General features: G+C 32.7%; 1 protein-coding gene across 2 annotated transcripts in view; it reads right to left on the bottom strand.

Moving 5' to 3' along the window:
• The window catches only part of LOC143252099 (uncharacterized), a 41435-nt gene extending 20549 nt beyond the window's left edge, over positions 1–20886 (bottom strand). The window contains exons 1-2 of one of the 2 annotated variants that reach the window (XM_076503722.1): positions 20743–20886; positions 7910–8670 (exon numbers count right to left, since the gene is read on the bottom strand). In XM_076503722.1, coding sequence (XP_076359837.1) covers positions 7910–8492 — 583 coding nt within the window. In that variant the 5' untranslated portion in view covers positions 8493–8670; positions 20743–20886. Of the gene's footprint in view, positions 1–7909; positions 8671–11931; positions 12133–20742 lie in introns of those variants that run through there. The other variant, XM_076503730.1, reaches the window with a different exon arrangement.
• Between the last annotated feature and the right edge of the window lie 414 nt (positions 20887–21300).

Below are 21300 nucleotides of genomic sequence, written 5' to 3' on the forward strand. Positions count from 1 at the left end.
AAAATGTTGATAAATTATATTTAATAATTAAGAGTACAAGTCGTTTTGATACTCGCTTTTCGGAAAGATTGCTATGATCGATTATGACCACACCTGATTATAGAAAATGAAAAATTGTTTACCTACATATTTCAATTCTAGCTTGATATTCATGGATAATAAAACAAGTTTCCCAATACCTGAGATTAAGAGATGGAAATTCGCTTCCTATATAACTATTTAACTTCCCATGTTTTGCACACCCAAAAAAAGAAGTAATAGTAATTTCAGATATTACATTAACAATTAAAAACTATACTAATTATCAACACTCACACTTATCAGGAGATCAGTTTACTCCTAAAGTTTACTTCTAATCATGGTCATGTTATACTTTTTGTATTAAATAACATCTGTTTATCTATTGTTATTTTTAACCATTAAGCACTAAGGTGATTAATGTGTTCATATTTGAATATATTTTATTTTTTTATATTTATGATAGTAGACGAAAATAAAATCTTGTTTTTATTTTCGAGACATGTTTCGTTGTAGTGTCCAAAATACGGTGGTTTTATAATCATAGAACATTTTTAGATACGTTTTATCCGTACTAAACAATATACTACAAAAACCAATGCTGCCTGAGTACACTGTATATTTATGTTAACCAAGTAGCTTCGGAGAAGTGTAACTAAATGATAAATGGTTGTATATTAGTAAGTACATATGAACTACTTAGAATTAATTCAGTTTATCTACTCTAGTAATTCGACATTATCATTTATTGTTCTGAAGCCTTATTTGTTTATTCACGCATGTCTCTGTGAGTTTCGGGCCGACACACAGTTTGTTTGTTTCTGATTTTTCTGCAAAACTACACAAAAACTATGTGAATTAATCATTCTTAATTTTATGAAGTATCCACTGCCGATTCGCACTTTTGGGGCAACAAGACGCGAACTCTTCGAAAACCTGACATATTAAACCTTAGTCGACCATCAGCTCACCAGGAATTGAGCTCACCATCCAGTGACCTGCTTAAAGTTAAGTTTCAGTAATTACTGTTCGTAGAAACATTTCACAGAAAATTTGGTCCCCTCTTTAGAAACTAGTAAACTCGTAATGGTTTACACTCAGAGTGATCGAACCTTTGATCAATGATGTGCCCGAGGGCAAATTGTTTTCTAATATCATTATAAATCGCGACACTCCATAAGCATTGATATTAGTGTTGTAATAATGCATTTTTCTATGGAGACTCAATTAATTATGGAAGTTGGATGAAATTATTTGGTCAGTCAAATGTGGGCCGCCACTTGGTAACACAAAATTCTAAGCAATAACCACGTTGCTTACAATTATTTTGATAGCATCTCAAACCTTTAAATTTCTTGTGATATTAATTCACTTTGAAAGTTATAATTTTTTTTAGTACAAGTAAATAGTGATACATACTATACTTTCAGGAACCAATAACAAAGAAAAGGTTATTGAGAAAACGCTGGTGGTTATTTTTAATATAATATATAATCTACGGGATATTAAATAAACAGCATTAAAAACTTTCCTTTATTTTGCAAAGTATAACCCAACAGAAATTCTTGATTTCAAAACAGATTATTTCGAAGTATCTCTGACAGACAGTGATGAAGGTTACATTATAAAGACAAAGATCAGGTCGTAAACAGAAGAAAATATTGAATATTCTAAAAGTTGCCAAAAATCTTAAAAAAACTTACTTTTCAATTTATTAACGTGTTACCTTATTAAACTTCGATTATATAAGTTCCCTTCACAAAGGACACTTATCACAATCTTCCATTAATCAAGCTCCAATAAAGGATATTTTTGTTCCTTTCGTGAACGTTAGTAACTTGTTACCCTGTTAGTTTGTGATTATATAAGTTCTCCTTATAAAGGACACTTATCAGGATCTTTCGTGAATTGAGCTCCAATAAAGGATACTTTTGTTCCTTTCGTGAATGTTAGTAACTTGTTACTTTATTAGATTGTGATCATGTAGGTTGTCCTTATAAAGGGCCCAGTATGGCCAAGTGTGTTAAGGCGTGCGACTCGCAATCTGAGGGTCGCGGGTTCGCATCCCGGTCGCGCCAAACATGTTCGCCCTCCCAGCCGTGGGGGCGTTATAATGTGACGGTCAATCCCACTATTCGTTGGTAAAAGAGTAGCCCAAGAGTTGGCGGTGAGTGGTGATGACTAGCTGCCTTCCCTCTAGTCTTACACTACTAAATTAGGGACGGCTAGCACAGATAGCCGTCGTGTAGCTTTGTGCGAAATTCCAAAACAAACAAACAAACAAATCCTTATAAAGGACACTTATCGGAATCTTCCAATATTTAAGATCCAATAAAGAATATTTTTGTTCTTTCATCAATCCTTGAAACTTTGTTGATCATAGAAGCTTATATTCAACAGTTTTAAATCAATATTATTTACTGAGTTGCATTTCGTATTATAAACTAATATAATTACTATTTGTCAATAGCACTTTGTTTACTGAGTTTAATTGAAACTTACTGCAGTAAAAACAGCAACAAAACGAAAAATACCATCAGACCAACAAAAAGAAAGAAAATGTCCACTGTGGCAGATTGAAACTTCTGACAAACAAAGGCAACGACTTCTCTGTATTTAAGTAAATGATAAATTTATTTTCAAAACAAAGTGAAGTCAGTAATCCGATGGTTATATTAGACGTGGCTCTAAGTAACAAAATGATGTTGATAGTCGTTTAAAGCTCGTAATAGAGTTTCAAAATACGTGAATTTATTATCGTCTTCTTTAACCGAATTTTTACGTACGTAAAAAAACACTACAGAATTATATTTTCTTTCTCTGTTTAACTGAAACCAGAGTTCACAACAAGTGTTTGCTAGCGTACCGTAATTAACTAAAATTACTACATTATTGTAGTAATCCCACAACCTATATTTTCGATATAATACAAATTTCGTTGAAAAGGTGTAAACAAAAAGCGTAGCTTCAGAATCTCTTTAACTTTGCTAGCACTTAAGACAACTTCTCAGACAACTATCTCCAGAAAAAAAGGCAGCTTGCACTAAGAACACACACACACATATATACGTGTATACATTCAATACATGTTTAGCAATATAAAAGTTGTTACTGTACATCAATAGATTGAGAACTGCTACCCAGAAGAAAAACAAATTCTACACACATGCAGAGAATGAGCCCGTTTCGCTTGTCGGTAGATTTGGTGTGGTTATTGCCGCTTGACTTTACAAGCTGATACCGCACTGATAACACGAAATACCATAGGTTTTCCTTTCTTCGTGCGATTTAATAATGTAAATACCTTATCAACCATTGCTGTGTTTGTTTTACTCCAACTAGCTTGATAATCCTAGGTATTTAGCGCAAGGCCACGTCGGCACTGGATATAGAAAATAAAGCATGTCTGACATATTGTTATATATACTACACTCTCATTCATACGATTGTAGAATTAGCTTCTTCACAGAACATATCTTTAACATGACACAACAAATAGTCTGACCACTTTAAAAACGAAATAAACATGCTATATTTTTCTGTCTTAGTTTCTTTAGAACATTCCTATTACTTGAACTATAAGTTTATTTTGAAACTTAAAATCAAAATAAGCTTATTTTAGCATTACGACTGCCATAGCTTCTTCAAAACAGTACTCAGTTTAAGAGTATAGCTTGTCTTACTGTTTTCAAACTAATATAAACAATTCAAAGTAATTTATCATTACGTCTGCCTTAAATTTTTCCGAACTTTAGCTAGCTTTGTTGTTTTCAAATAAGAATAAACAAGCTGAATTTGTTATCAGGTCTGCCTGTCTTAGCTCCTTCAGGACACATCTACATCTTTAATGACATTTCAGCTGGTCAGACTGGTTTCAAACAAATATAAACAAATCAAATTAGGCTTAGGCTGTCATTAAATCCACCTCAGTTCTTTCAGAAGAGATTTATACTATAAAACACTATAACTAGTCTTGCTAGTTTCAAACCAGATATACCTAATCAATTAAACTTTCTTAAAATCCTAGGAATTGGGGAATTTTAGAGGTGTGTTTATTTTCCAGTAAGAACATTTTATGATTTTTATAAATAAAGTCTTAACATTCCTGCGAGAAATGGTCACTTTCAATATTTCTGCTAGTAAAAACATTTTGTGAGATTATTGAGTTCTAGTATTCGTGCTAGTAAGTGTTTTATAATTCTGATGAGTTTTAACATTAAGTTAAAACAGTCTATAATTCTACTGAGCCGTAATAATTCGTGCGAGTAAGGAAAGGCATTTTAAAGGTCTCTTCAGTCTAACATTCCTGTGAGTAAAGGCATTTTATAAGCCTATTAAGCCTTAACATTCTCTCGCTGATAACTGAAAATTAAATACACAGATCTAGCGATCTTCATATTTATGAGATATACTTTTTATGGCGAATGGTGCTAATAGTACATCTCTAGTCCTCTGACAAAGCGGGACCTGAACCGATCTATAGGATAGAAAAGAAACGCTGTAGCTAGAAAGGTATATTAAACAGTTGACCTCAATACACTCTCTTCGTGCTTGTTTGTTTGTTTTTGAATTTCGCACAAAGCTACTCGAGGGCTATCTGCGCTAGCCGTCTCTAATTTAGCAGTGTAAGACTAGAGGGAAGGCAGCTAGTCATCACCGCCCACCGCCAACACTCGGGCTACTCTTTTATCAACGTCACATTATAACGCACCCACGGCTGAAAGGGCAAGCATGTTTAGCGCGACGGGGATGCGAACCCGCGACCCTCGGATTACGAGTCGCATGCCTTAACCCACCTGGCCATGCCGGGCCTTCTCTTCGTGCTCTGCAGAATTTATTAATTTATTTGACTGACTTTGATCTTAAGAGCTCAGTAGCTACACGGTGTTTAAGAGGATTACCTATTTTATGTAATCGTTATAACTATATATCATAGTCTCGAAATAAAAAAGATTAACGTAAACTAAAGATAAAACAGAACATCCTGTTAAATACAAAAAAAAAGCATTTTACAAAATTCCATTTCAGCTCTCTAATAATTTCGTTTCCTCAGTTTTCAATTCACGTAAATAATTCAAGTTAAAAAAAGAACGAAGAAAAAGCGCCTTCTAGGTTATCAACACCCCTGCTTAAAAAAATTCAGAAATAACTAATTTATATTAATGTTACACAAAAATCAGTAACACGAACCTCAATCTCTGAGAATTAAGGCTGTCTAGAACAACCTGCTAGTAAATTCTAAATTTTGGCACTCACTTTTTTTACAGCATGTAAAGCTTAAAAATAATTTCAGAGCAGCGAACTCGGAGCTTTTTTCTGTACTGTTATATGGTAATACTGTGAATCACGCCACACAAATATTGACGTGGTTGCCGTGGTGACCGTTGCGGCACGGTTTATTCTCCGTATTAGTCTTGGTTTAGACTTGCAAAAAACGTTCTTGAAACTTCCATGATAATTGTGGCGCCAAGTCAAAACATCTCAAAAGGAAGATATGAGTGAAAATTGCTAAAACATTGAATTGGTAATAACTGGTTGTATTTACATAATGTAGTGTTTGTTTTTGTTGTTCCTTCTTTTTTAGTCTCGTTTCAGACCAGTTTCTTTTTTCGCCCGAGGTATCAAAATATACAACAACCGACAGCGCCAAGCTCTTCCTATATTCGATCGTTCCCCCATCATCACATGAGTCCCGCGTAAATCGTGACGGAAAGCTCGAGGCCAGCACGTGCAGCACGTTGAACATCACAGGAGTTCTTCATAACGACCAGTAAGTAGTACGATGGTACAAAGGGGCTTATATCAAGGGTTGATAAAAGAGCAGTAACCTACAAAGAGCCTCTGAGAAAGTAAACGTCGTAATTTCTAAATATGATAATTCTAATTATGGAAAGAAATATTAAAATAGATCACCGAATAACAGCTGACCGGTGAAGTAATAACAAAGATATTAGTTCAAGAAAGTAGCTTACATGACAATATGTAACTTACTGCAAGAAATTATCCATACAACTGACTGTATCTCATCTAACAGTATAATTTACTACTGGAAATTAGGTTTTCAGACGATAATACTTAGTAGTTGGAAGTAACCCTTCAAACGATATGCAAACTTACTTTTAGGAAGTAACTCATATAACAATATGTAGCTTATTGTCTGCAAGAAGTTCATCTACCAGTACAGTAGTTCCCTACTGAGAAGTAGGCTTATATAACAATATAAGTGAAATATTAAGTGAAATATCTATTGTTACTTTTAACCTTCATTTTTATCTAATAACTATTTTTATATAATTTTTGATAAAGATTGTTTTGCATTATTAGCTTAATATATGTGTTTAGAACTAACCTAACTTTCTCTGACCAGAAGATAGTACTAGTTGCTACTATCAAGTAACTCAACAATATATATATAGTTTACTCAGTAAGAGCTAAAATATCTCACCCAATAATATAATTCAACTTACTGTAGGAAAATAGCTGATCTAATCGTGTGTAACTTAACAAAGTGCAAACCGCTAGTTCAACGTTAAACTAGCAACTTACTGTCGGATAACATACAACTTATAACATGAAAGAGGCTTATCTAACAATAAAAGATTCACGACAAAAAAATGAAGAGTCTTACAAAATAGCTTATCACTCGAAAGAAGTTTGTCTAATAATATAACCTACAAAAGTGGCTCATCCAATGTGTTACTGCCTGTAAGTAGTTCATGTGACAAAATAACCTGCTAGGAAATAGTTCATCTAATAGCGTGCAACTTATATCTTGAAAGTATCTAATGTAATACTGTGTCTTACTGTTTGAAAATAATTCACCTAACAGTACGTAACTTGCTACCTGAAATTATAGCTAATTTAAGATTATGCAGCGGATTGCCAGGAAGATTGTCATCTAACAATACGAATCTTTTTCTGCCTTGAATTATGGCCCATATAATAATAATATAATAATAAAGCTTAATGTGTGAAAGTTGCTCACTTAACAATATCTACACACTATATTCATACTAGGAAGTAACTTAACAAGTAATACGTAATTTACCAATTGAAAATAGCTCATTCTACAATACAACTTTCTAATGAAGATGACTCATCTAATAATATAGCTTACCGTCAAAAAGGAGATAATTTAATATTAAATTTTACTGCCTGAAAACAGCTTGCTTAACTACAAATGTATCTCACTTCACGAGACGTAACTCACTAACTGAAACTAGATTAGTTAACAGTATGTAGATTACTACCGGAAATTGACATATCTAACAACATGTATAGCGAGTTTCGATACCCGCGGTGGGCAGAACACACATAGCCCATTATGTTTAATTTTTACTTAATCACAAACAAGCTTACTGTTATAAAGTACCTCTTCTAGCTGTAAAACTTGAAAACTACGAGCAGTTCACCTGCAATAAAACAGGCAAATACGCAGGCGATATGTCATAGTAACGTATACATATACATAGATGCAAGTAAGGGAATATCTGAAATTATATATCATGACAACCAACAACATGAACATAAGGGAGACCAGTGTAGAAGTAAGTTAATAAATGGGTTAATTTCTCAAAGCTTTTTATAAATTGTCTTTCTTTGTGTTATCATCTGTATATGTTAGGGATCAAATAAAATATAGCACACTTCAAGCACTTACAAATATGAAAAGAAAATGGTGGATAGAAATATTGCCTTCATTTTTATTGGGGTGTTCGTGTAGGTTTTGTATTTGTCTAAGAAATACCTTTATTTTTATCATTAACCTAAGGAAGTTATGTAATCGTTAAAAACAGTAAATAAACAAAACAATGTTTGCCTGGCAACATTTCGTACCACCATATATTTTACCTTTTTAAAATAGCAAATTTAATGGATTACTTTTACTTACTACTTGATGATCCAATGAGTCCATTAAAATGGCCTTCGTAATGATAATTCTCAAAAGATGTCTGTGTTGAAACTGAAATAACTTGATTTCTAGTGGGAGAAACTGGACTTTTAGCTATAGTCGAATCACGTTGGTTGTAGATGGGATGGATTCGATTATCCTCTGAATGGAGAGGACGAAGGGTTGATTTGTGTTGATCAACAAAAGTCTGTAGCTGAAAACGTGGATTACGATTACGTGCATACACACGAGGTCGTGAGTCTATTTCGGATGACCAGAGAGTATCCCTGGTTTGATCACTTCTAGAAGTATGTGGACGCACAACCATTGGAACACAATATCTGATAGGATTAGGAGATTCCTGAACCTCATTGCCGTCTCTGCTCATAGAATGAAAACTACACGAGCTTAAAGAAATATGAGTTTGGTCTTTTACTAAACTGCATAGTTGGTCGTCTTGTCCACAGCGACGAGATTCACTGGTTATAGCTTCTCCACGACTATTTTTTTCTGACCACTGATCGTCCTCAACAGCTTGAGACGAACGAATATCAGGAAGATACTCCTTTACAGATCTATCCATATTGAAATAAAATATTTATTGACAAGTATCAGTGACCAATAAAGCCTGGTAACCACAGTTCGCTGCCTTTAAGAAATATAACTTTAGTCAATAAATCCCAAATAGTTATCGAACAACCTTCTTTGTCAGAAATAGATTATTCATTAGATGGCGAAAACTGTCGAATGATTTGATGTTTCTGTCAAGAAAAAAAGATAAATATTATGTTAAAAGGCACAAATCAGATTTTACCTAAATATATTAATGAATTGAATAATACTGAAAGCAATCCTGAATTTTCTCATAACAGTAGTTTTACATTTCGAGAGACAAATTCAAATTATTATGAAATTCATGATACTAAAATTTTTGTATAATTCATGCACAAAAACTTAGTTTACGTACGTTATACAAGCCCATTGTGTGTGTGTGTGTGTTGAAATTATCGATTTCGTCATATTAAACCGAGTTCAAGTCTCATCAGTGATACAACTTGGTCTGAGTTCAAATAATCACTTTCAGGGTTCACCAGTTCACTTGAACGATACAACTAGATTTGTATACAAACTAACACACTCCGATTTCATTAGTGATATAACAAAGTTAAGAACTAAATAATCACTCTCAGGTCTGATTAAGGGTAAAACACAATGCGGACCTAAGAACCACTTTAAAGTATCAATAAGTAAAACACAATGCGGACCTAAGTACCACTTTAAAGTATCAATAAGTAAACCAAAGTGCGGAACTAAGTACCACTTTAAAGTATCATCAAGAAAACCAAAGTGTGAATCCAAATAACATTTTTAATGTCTCATCAATGGTAGCTCTATGTAAGTTGAAAACAAAAGAGTTACATTAGATATTAACATGTCGCTATTGGTGGCAAAGCTCGAATCTAGAGCGGCACGTCATTACATTAGTATACACATCATTGTTATATTGTACAGATAATGCACGCTGCAGGTATCAAAGCACAGATAGCCCAGTGTGTGGCTTTGTTCCTAACGACAACAACAACAAAAAGAATCTTTGCTAATTTCTAAGCTACAATGTTCTTTCACGCAGGCCTTCTCTCATTTTTCAACAAAACTTTTATTGTGATCCTGTTACACTTCTCTTTTATGTTTTAAAACTACACTTCTCATTTTATTCGTCGGTATGACATTAAATTGTGTTTTATTTTGTGTTTTCACGACAAGTATGCCAAAGTTACGTTGCAACAATATTATATCATTACTGCACAATCTCTAGAACTCTAGTATACCAACACTATACTGTCAATAGATATTATATGGCAAACCTGGCTGTTTTTAATCAGCCGTACAATACTTTTATAAGGAGATATTAAGACATATAAAACAATTATTCTATTCTCCATAGAATAAAATATTAAAACTATTCGAAATAAATCTGTATTTGTTGTAAATTTCGTGTGAAAATATGAGTACGAGACAGGCTGTAAAACCCATTTTTTATTAGTATTTATACATACAGTCTGCAATTACTGTGTAGTCAGATTTTAATAAATAAAAGGCTGTTTGCAAGAGAAGAAAAACGAAGAAGGGTAAAAACAACTGTATCGCATATTCAAAGCCTATGTAAAATGATGGCTTTGTTATTTAGTTAAAAAGTCAACTCTGCAATATAAGTCAACTTGATTGTATAAATAATGTACCATATTTTTCGTTAAGAGCATTATACCATGGTACCATAGAGTGTCACACAATATTAATCAACTTGTGAAACATTCAGGGAATTAATCTCTTCTATTCTGTCAGCAACTGCTCCTGTCTTTGATTTACGTGTCACATTCATTGTAAAATATTTCTGTTTGAAAAATAATATCGCTACACCGTGGGTGTGAAATAAAAACATTTAAGTGATTTTTTTTTTAATTATCTCATAAGCTACAGAATAATACTTCAATATCGACTGTGGTCCATTAGAATACAGAGTACAAACACAATATTTCAAGAATCCCCACCTCCAACATTTTAATAACTAAAAACTACTTATAACTCACTCAGTGATCGATTAAAGAACCATCTAACCAAATATGTCACACTTACAGAGTAATGTGTGTTTTAGTATCTTTAGAAAACATCAAAAACGTTTTTTGGTGTGTAAGTGCACATTCCAGTAAAAGATACAAGTAATTTTGTGAATTTGAAGAATTTCAAAAATCAAAGTATGCATCAATTAAGGTAAGTTAACGATCACTACGTAAGCCTAATGAAGTTTCGGACTGCAGCATATGGGATTTTATAAATCAGAAGACTTTTACAGAGATTTACAATCCACGTGAATGAACTATCTAAAAATGTTTCAATTTCATTCCAGAAACAGAACAACATGGTAGAAATAACATTTGGCCCGGGATGGCCAGGTGGTTAAGGCACTCAACTCATAATCTAAGGGTCGCGGGTTCGAATCCCCCTCCCACCTAACATCATTGCCCTTTCAGCCGTGGGGGCGTTATAAAGTGGCGGTCAATCCCACTATTCGTTAGTAAAAGAGTAGCCCAAGAGTTGGCGGTAGGTGGTGATGACTAGCTGCCTCCCATATAGTCTTACACTGCTAACTTAGGGACGGCTAGCGCAGATAACTACACGCGAAATTAAAAAAAAAACAAAAAAACACTTATGCTCAAACACTGACTAATTAAACTTACTATATAGTTTATCCTGAAGTTCTAATAGACAAATGAGCTTCACTATTCAATGACATATCACATAATGTTTATACTTCATTTATATACAAATGTTTGATTTTAGCGCAAGAGATACAATTTTGGTCATGTGCGCTCTGTCCACCGTGTTGAATCGAGCTGCGTAAACGTACCGCCGTCCCAATGTGGGAAACCTGTCTGATACGCTTCAGACATATAAACGATTCCGCCATTACAAGCGCTATTTTCTATACTTAGATATTAACTTATATGGAAATATAGCAATTAAATATCACGTTATAGCAAATCTATAATATAAGCACATAAAAAATAGAATTGCTGCACATTGTAATGAACATATGATACCATAAGCGCTTTGCTAAAGTACCAGCCTTACAAAATAGAATAATTTTACACTGCAATAAAAAATATAATGCTATAAGTATTTTTTTCTGGAATACAAGAACATAGAAAGTAGAATCATAATACTAGAATAGTTTTACACATATAACCTTCAGCAAAGTTAGAATATTTTCTGATAGCTGCAACGTGATTTTATCGCTAGAAGAAGAAACAAACGAAAATTATCACGTTTCATAAATTGAGTATTAAATAGGCACTCAGAATCAATTTATACTTTTGTATCGTTGGTGCATTTTACAAACTGTTCCTTTAAGAAATCAGCAGTCACATACGTGGCAGTGTGCTAATTGTATTACATTCATGAAATGTTCCAAAGATAGAAACCCACAGTCAAGATTAAGATATTGATCCAAAGAGAGGACTTACCTGAAGATTACGATGTTCCAAAGATAAAACCCCACTTTCAGGATTAAGATGCTGTTCAATAAATAAAACGCTACTTTCAAAATTAAGATGTTCTGAAGATAGATCCTTACTCTCAAAATTAAAATGTTGTTTCAAAGATAGAACCCTACTCTCAAAATTAAGATGTTGTTCTGAAGATACAAACCTATTCCCAAGAAGACGATGTCACGTGTTACTGTGACGGACAATGTACACTAAATGATAATTCTTGGTTCAAAGAACATAATTGTGAGGTATGTCTTTCAGCTAACAAATTTCTATTGGTGCACAGCTCTAACGAAGAAACTCACCTAGGGAATAGAAATATTTTGAAACTGAGTCACACTTGGAGTAAACATTGGGGTGTCTTGACTTTGAAACTGAGTCATCCTAAAACTGTTTTGTAACGTCCTACATCGGTAACTATGAAACTTAGTCATAACGGGAACAGCGTATGTAAAGCGAAATCGTTCTTAAGGGGTCTTGACTGACTATCATACGTTAAAAGAACAATAAAGGAATCCTCAACTACTACCTTAAGCTTTGGACACTTTATTTTTGTAAAATAATAAATGTTAAAGTTATACGTAACATACTAGCATACCTTACCTCTTTAGTTACTATTGAGTTCGTGCTTACCATTCCTATGTATGTTGCAAGTGTCAGTCAAACATTTGATATTTGTGGGCCTTCTACGCAACATGTGAATTTTATGTTTTAAGCACATACAGTCTATAAAATAAATACACAATACTCGCGGACACTTATACCTGATCAAGGTCACAAACTGATGTTGTATAAAAACTGACTATTTTCTTTAAAATACGTTAACTTGGTCAGATGACTCAGACTAACACATCCAGATATCGGTTCTACGACAAAACTGCAAGGTTGGTATCAACTCTGAATCGACGTTTGTCAATAACCGGTCTTTATTGCGTTAAAAAAAACTACTAGTGCTACTGCGGCTCATATCTTCAAGGGAAAAAAGATACTGTAATAAAAACAAATTCTACATTATATCTACACTTGGTTCTTGGGAGTAAATTGTATATCGATACAGACGACCAATACATAAAGTAATATTACACAGTAAGCGCGTTTTTTGGTTCTCTGAATTCTCAGTTTCAGCATAATTCACACAGACAAGATACCTTAAATAACAACGGACAAAGTACCACGTCTTTACCCAGAACCAAGTGCTTCCGCGTGGTGAACATCCTGGTTCGCGCACAGAGAACCCTGTCACCTGCATTGGTGACGTCATTCTAAGGCTGAAAACCTTTAGTGGACACATGCATTCACTAGCAACTTTGACCACAATGGATGGTTACGATGTGAGTCAGTTTTCCATGATATTTACAAGCGTTTTCGTTTTTTTAAAACGTTTCTTTGAATACCTTCTTTTCCAAGACATGTAAATTCCCACTGAAAAGAAAACGCAGGAATATGAGACTAAAATATTAAAAAATTACGAAGCACTGACAGTGTCTCGAGACATTTCGTCACTAACACCATTTATTACTGATAATTAGGTCATAACTTTTGTGATTTTTCAACTGCATTGACTTCACATATAACAGCCCAGTTTCCATGAGGATTTCTTGGAAGAGATTTAGAGCACTAGTGCTTCTCATTCCAAATACACTTAACCAAATTCTTCATATACAAACCTAAAATCCACGAAGTTTTGTTTGTATTACTGGTTCTGATCGTTCAAAGAATCGCTCAATAGTTGATTTTTATGAAGTTATGAAATATGTTTTTGAACACATCTTTCTTCCTACTTTATTGTCTAATTTCCAAATAAATTACATTAGCTACACAGATGATAAGTTATAGAACACGTAACCTACATACTTGTTGAAATAAAATACATTTCTGAAAGATAATATTCAATTTACTGTTTACATGATAAAACTTGTAATATGAAACTGAACAAGTGTTACATCATAATAAATGCAAACAGAAACACTTGTATCTATAGGTAGAGTTACTACTTTAACGATTTTACTCGATAATTAATATTAATATTTTAGCTCGTTCTGAAATTTCTCCAAAATCAAGCAAAGGAATTAAAGTGTTAAAAATAATATGTTTGTATGTTTCAAATATTTACACAATACTACTAAAAAGCCTCTTGCGATAATCATCTCTAATTTTGATTTTGACACGCTAGGGAAAGGTCCCATGCTAAACTTTTAGTGGAATTTTATTGTCACTCTTATAACGCAATAATAGCCCTATAGTGTGAAGCAGAAATTTGTAGCAACGGTTTGTTTGTTTTCTTATAGCAAAGTCACATTGAGTTTGTAGCAACTGAAGATGTGCCATAAATTTCCAGTTCACAGTCAGACAAGCTTATCGCTAAGCAACCCGGCCGCTTCAGTGTAATATACTCTTATGATGTGTATTATAGAGTTACATTTACATACAGAATAACACAGGTGCTCAACAACATTTGGGTTTTTTTAATTATTAAAAGCAAAGTGCAATATAAACTGAATTATATTCTCCCCTTTTTGTTTTGGTAATATAATCATTCTTCAGCTTTATTCTAACATTTATAGGAATTTTAGCTTTGAAAATATATAAGCAGACATGCTGCATCAGAGCATTTAGGTCTCTGTACTTGATTACGAAGCTCACTTTTAGCAATGACACTTTCAAGTGCTGTAAAGATATAACCAAGTGCTCTTTATCGTCCTTACTGTTTATATACACAGCTTAAATATTTAACAAGTCGTTAAAATGTCTTTCTAAAATAGTGGAAAGTGCAAATTTACGGATCAAGTTTCATCCGATGGAGTTTGAAATGGGGACACTTGGAATCACAGAAAATGTTCTTTTCAATAATCGTCAAAATAGTTTTATTCCATCAATCAAAATCCTAGGATTATTTTAGGAAAGGTTGCTTCGTCGTAGTTAAGCATTTCATTTGATATATGAGCTTATCACGTCACCAGTCGTTTTATGTAATTTGTACCTGAGTTTCATTACAAAATGTATTTTTGCCATAAAAATCTTAAATAAAATCATAAAAGTCTATACCTTTCGTGTTATTTGATTGCTTAGATCAAGATAAGAACAAAATATGATATATTTCAAGGAAATATTTTGATACACTATCATTTTTAACTAAACATTTTGTTTGATTCGGTATACAGAATATCAACATGTTTATTACGTCATAAATCCAAAATGGCCGTCATTAGGAAATTTATTTTTGACATGAAATTTATTTTAATATTATTTTCAATAATGTTCATGATATAGGCATTTTGAGCCTCTGGATCACCTTATCTATCTATTATTATTCTTCATTGCCACGAAATGAAACTATAGCTAACATTAATCTTATGAGTTTTTAATCACATTCTAGACGATATTTATAGCCACAATTTTAGTATAATGTTATTTTCTAAAATCACTGACAGGAACGTGCGAAACAATACAAATGATTACAAAACACGTGAAGTTACTTCCAAATCTTGTGAAGCAAATCTAATACGTACATAAATTCTATTTCTTGCCAAATAAGACGTTCAGTGTTACAAAAAATATGTACAAAGTTTTGATTGTATCCAAATTATAAACTATATATTCACAGGGTTATTATAATGCATCAATTTCAGGGAAGTTTATATCAATGGACTGCATGCATACACATCAGTTATTTTTATATTAATGTTATCCATACAATTATCCACATTTTGTTGTATTATATATATAGCAGTTTATACAGTTCAACCTGTAGCTACATAAATTTTATTTGCTCTCTGTGGTCGTCACTGCATTATATGTTGGTGTAATATATATATATTTTCAGGTGTAACTTTTGCAACTCTTCCTTATTGCTAATCTAAATAAACTTATACACCATTAATTGTTTATTGTGATAGTTTTTATTGCGAGCAAAGAAAATGCACAAATAATTTTTACACTAATTCATTCCGCTTACCTCTCCATTATTGTTAACGAATTAATTTTTCATTAAAACGAGTGAAACGTTTAGAAGTTTCAACTCCGTTATTACGTTGTTAAACGTAACCACATTTCATATTATAGTTAGCATGGTATAAGTAACATTTGATTTTTTTTCTCTTTGTATTTATTCTTAATGCTATATTAATACCAAAGACAGTTTTATCTTTTTCACTGATATGTAATTGATAGGATCATTGTATTTACGTTGTATTATGGACAACAATATTATTGTTTTAAAAACCACGCATTTCAAAGGGATGGCAGCAAATTACTGACTTAAGAGCAGAAATGAGTATATCAGAAGGTTTGTTTGTTTGTAGTTAAGCACAAACCTACACAATGTGCTCTTTGTGCTGTGCTCACCACGAGGTGTAAGTGCTCAGACATACCGTTGTACCACTACGCGGCGAATATCAATGCATGTGTGTTTTCTTATAGTAAAGCCACATCGTCTATCTGCTGAGACCATGAAAGGGAATCGAACCCCTGCTTTAAGCGATGCAAATCCGTAGACTCACCGCTTAACTAGCGGGGGCCGCGAATATCAAAAAGAGATATGGAGTGTTTCCAAGAGACAACGTCCCAGTGAGGGATACAAAGCTGGAAGCTTCCTCCCCTCTTACATTTGAAATGTTTTAAGATTTTTCGGGGGGAGAAAACAATACATTTTTGGCATAAAGCTTTTGTCTGCTGAAATAATTATGTTATTTTTCTGCATATTACAATTTGTGCCAAAATTTACTCTCAGGTACTCTCTTTGAAATGGTGGACCCGGCATGGCCAAGTGGATAAGGCAATCGACTTGTAATACGAGGGTCGCGGGTTCGAATCCCCATCACACTAAACATGCTCGCCCTTTCAGCCTTGAGGGCATTATAATGTGCGACTAATTCCACTATTTGTTGGCAAAAGATTAGCCCAAGAGTTGGCGGTGGGTGGTGATGACTAGCTGCCTTCCCTCTCTCTAGTCTTACGTTGCAAAATTAGGGACAGCTAGCGCGAATAGCTTCAAGATTTGCGCGAAATTTAAAACAAACAAACTGAAACGATGACCTTAATTTTCCTTTGCTCTTGCATTATCAATGTTAGTTCGAAAATTAAAATAACTTGAAGCGAAACGTGTTACATTCCTTTTCCTATTTAGTCCATGATTCATGAAGAAAATACTGTTGGCTCAAAGTAGCCATTTACTATTTTCCCTCTCGTGTCTTCATAACTGGAGTGGGGGGAGTTGCAGGAAGAAAGTTTTGTCACTCATCTCCTATTTTAGAAGTATTATACAATAGTTGTCCTATGTACCTTCTCTTTGTTTTCAGACATCTGTAAATATCGTACAAGCTGGTGTATTTGGTACAATTTAAAACTGTTCCTTTCTTTAATACTAAAAACAAAGATATACAAACACGTTTAATATGATTTGTAATATTCACATCTCTCACCGACAACCTAACCGATAGACCCTAAATAGTATGAGGTGCAGAACCTACAGTAGATAAAGGTGTTTTCAACTTACACCTCATTCGTAAAGTATAATACCTAAACTTATAAAGACTAGATCTCAAATTAAAGCACTTGTAAAGGGTGTCTTATAAAATATAAGCATGCTATAGTAATTAGAGTTGTTAAGAAAATTGCTTTACGCGCAAGCACTATGGAGTTAGCCCTTTAGTTTATTTGATGGTGTATTTGTCTGGTACACGATAGGTCCCGGGGTTAAACCTTATAGACAAGGAAATATACAATGGAAAAATAAAACATGTTACAACAATACCTTATTATCTTTCACGCTTATCACTGAAAGTGGTAAAGTCAAGTTTTGATCTGAATGCTGAAAGTAATTGAAGTTATGTTGTATATATTCTAAATATCGCAATAGTGTTGTATTAAACCAGTGGCACTTATCAATTTATTAAATGTCACTCTTTCAAATTGAAGATATTCTATATAAATTTATATCTTATTCTTTCATTTCATTTTTTTGCTTTGGGCTACCTTAAGAATGTCTCTGGCTTATTGTGCTGAAATATTATGCATATATTAATACTAAATGTTATGCTTTGCCAGCTAAGTTGTCCTACACTATAACAATTAGGCTTCTCTCGTTTACGACTAACACAAATAAAAATTTTTCTAAGACTTTGTATATGGCAACTCACTCAGCTTGAGAGTTTTGGTATTGTACGAAAAACCGCGTCAGTATCAGTATCCAATAAACAATATACATTTGAAACAGTATTGGACCAGAAACTAATATCAAACCAGTAGAAATAATGTGACTTAGATTATTATCAGTTATTGTGATTATGGGAACGATTTCATAATCCTTGATGACTTCATAGCCGATTTTTCTGTTTCTGAGTAACATTATTGTGTTTTAAGTTAAAATTGAAGTCATTAACGTTTCCATACTAATGAAACACCTTCATGTTTAAAAATGCATTGTTTTTACATTCTTTTATCGTTGGGTTAATTTAAAAGAATTTGTATTATTCGGCAAAAGAAAATTGTAAAATCTGGTTAATTTAACGATCACGAAAGCGTTTATTTCATTAAACTATAAGTTTCATAAACTATCTCAACTAATGTCCACTGATTGTAGACACTTACGGGAATTTCATTAACTTGTTAATTTCTTGCGTCTTACGCAACGTATGTCGCATTTCTTGTTACTTTCTTGTAAACTTAAACCTAATATTCCAAAACTGAGCTAACCAGTCTTGACTAAGAACTCATTTAACTAACAACTTATTACTACAGACTCAAAATGAACAATCATCTACTTTTGCGTAATCTAAGTTTTAATACTTCCAAAACCATTTTAAAATTAAGGAGAAAGTTCCAGACGTTCAAGCTATGCCATTACTTTGGGTCAAACCACCGTCCTTTCATTCAACCACAAAATGTCTAGATTAAAGCATGTTTTCAACAATATCCTCGGAATCCTCATCTCTTTAAAATAAAATGTTTATGAAAAATATCCTCGCTAACTCGTACACCTTTAGGAAACAACATCATGGTTCAAATAAACAAATTATTCTTTCAGTCCTCACTTCTATATCATACTAATATGTGAACAATATCGTCGTTAATTCGTAGTGCCTTTGAGTGACTGACTATTGAGTACGGGCGAGTTAGTTTTATTGTTGCTTCATTCTTCTCTGTGTGACAATGTTGTGTTTAAATGAAAATGTATTATCAAGTATACAACATTTTAGTAACAATGTTGTGTTTTAAATGAAGACATATTATTAAGTATACAACATTTTAGTAACAATGTTGTGTTTTAAATGAAGATGTATTATTAAGTAACGACATTTTAGTGACAATGTTGTATTTTAAATGAAGACATATTATTAAGTATACGATATTTTAGTAACAATGTGTTTTAAATGAAGACGTATTATTAAGTATACAACATTTTAGTAACAATGTTGTGTTTTAAATGAAGATGTATTATTAAGTATATAGCATTTTAGTTGAAGCATTCTCTATGTTAGAAACATGTTTAAAAATTCTCATCTTTAAGATCGTTGCCTTTCCTTCCTTAAATAATAATAAATCATTTCAGAGAGTTACTCCTTTTTAAATCGTGTATGTTACGAGCATACAACATCATTCCTTTTATATTTAGCTACCAGTAAGCAAAACGTAAACATGATCGTATAAAAATAAATGTTTATGCATATTAGTTAATATCTAATTCTTATTTCGTTGTCATAATATAAATTAAGGATGAGCTGAATCTCACTACCTTCTTTAGTTTTGGTTTGGTTTGTCTTGAATTTCGCGCAAAGCTACACGAAGGCTATTTGCGTTATCCGTTTCTAATTTAGCAGTGTAAGACTAGATGAAAGGCACTTAGTCATCACCATCCACCACCAACACTTGGGCTACTCTTTTACCAACGAATAGTGGGATTGACTGTAACATTATAACGCCCCCATGGCGAGCATGTTTGGTGTGACGGGGATTTGAACCCAGGACTCTCAGATTACGCAATCTTTAGTTATAAATTAATACAGTAAATCAGAAAATAGTTTATTAGTTGAATAGTAAATAAACCGTTAAACATATCATAATATAAATGGTTTTTATCTCTTAGTAAAGAATTTGTAAACTGTATTTGTAGCTTTAAAAAAGACGAAAATAAAGTGATGTATTCAGATCTTAGAGTACTTACAATATGAATACATAAATTGTTAAAGCATTTAAGACGATTAATTTAATCCGATAAACAAAGTTGCATACCCAGAAAAAAAGCAAAAACCATATTTCTTTAAATTAACTTGACCGTATTTTAATGCGAAATATCAACCATACCAGAAAGTCAAATATTCAAATAAAAATATTGTAAATATTCTCGAAATTGCTTAACTAATAAATGTTATAAAATCGGTAAACAGTTTTTGTGTAAAGTTACATACACCATACACATATAAGTGTGTTATAGACATAAACATTATCTTCAATTATCTTGAAGAGGAAAATATAATAATAATTGACCTAAACTTTATCTAGTTTATTTTTGAAAACCTTCAGCTATCATGATCAACTTCTTATAAATCCTTACTAAACTCATTCATCACAACTTTGCACTTATAAATCTTCAATACAGTAAATGTTTTGATTTACCTATGTGGCATACAATTAAACTATTCAAAACTACGTGAAATATATTGTTGCCACGTAACTCGAAATTTGTATAAGAAAAACTTATTTTATGGCATTGTAATTGCATGATACGTTAACGTTCCTTGAGTAATCTTTATATTTTTAATGAAAATATTGACTTAAGAGCTGTCTTACCTGATTGCTCACGTTCTGTTTGTATTAACGAGAAAATATCTGTACTCATTACAACTTGAACCGGATATATATATATATATATATATTCACCAAGGTTTCAGTTTCATTTCAGGAGCCAATCACTTCGCGTATATGCTGTCATATGCTAGGGTTAACTAGCGTATCACATAAGAGTGTGAACTTGTTTATGCTTGTGATGTCACAATAACAGAAAAAAAATAGCCAATTAGGAACGAGATGACATCATTCTTTTCGAAGCTAGTTATGATTATACTAGAGATCGGAATCACATGGTTTCCACAACATGAAAGAAAAGTTCAATTCCAGATTTATCGTCCTTTAAACTTAAAACCGTTGTCACTAATAATGTTTGTATGCGTACTCACAACAAATAGTTTGCCAGTTTAAACTTTAAAAAAAAAGTTAAAAAAAGCAAAATCTTCAATTAAAATTACTTTGCATATTATATAATATAATAATAACAGGAAAATAATTATATTAAGGAGGATAAAGTTATTATCATACAAGTAAGAGTATATATTTAATATAATGATTTTT

Source organism: Tachypleus tridentatus, chromosome 1 (assembly GCF_004210375.1).
Source record: "Tachypleus tridentatus isolate NWPU-2018 chromosome 1, ASM421037v1, whole genome shotgun sequence".
NCBI classification, from domain to species: Eukaryota; Metazoa; Arthropoda; class Merostomata; order Xiphosura; family Limulidae; genus Tachypleus; species Tachypleus tridentatus.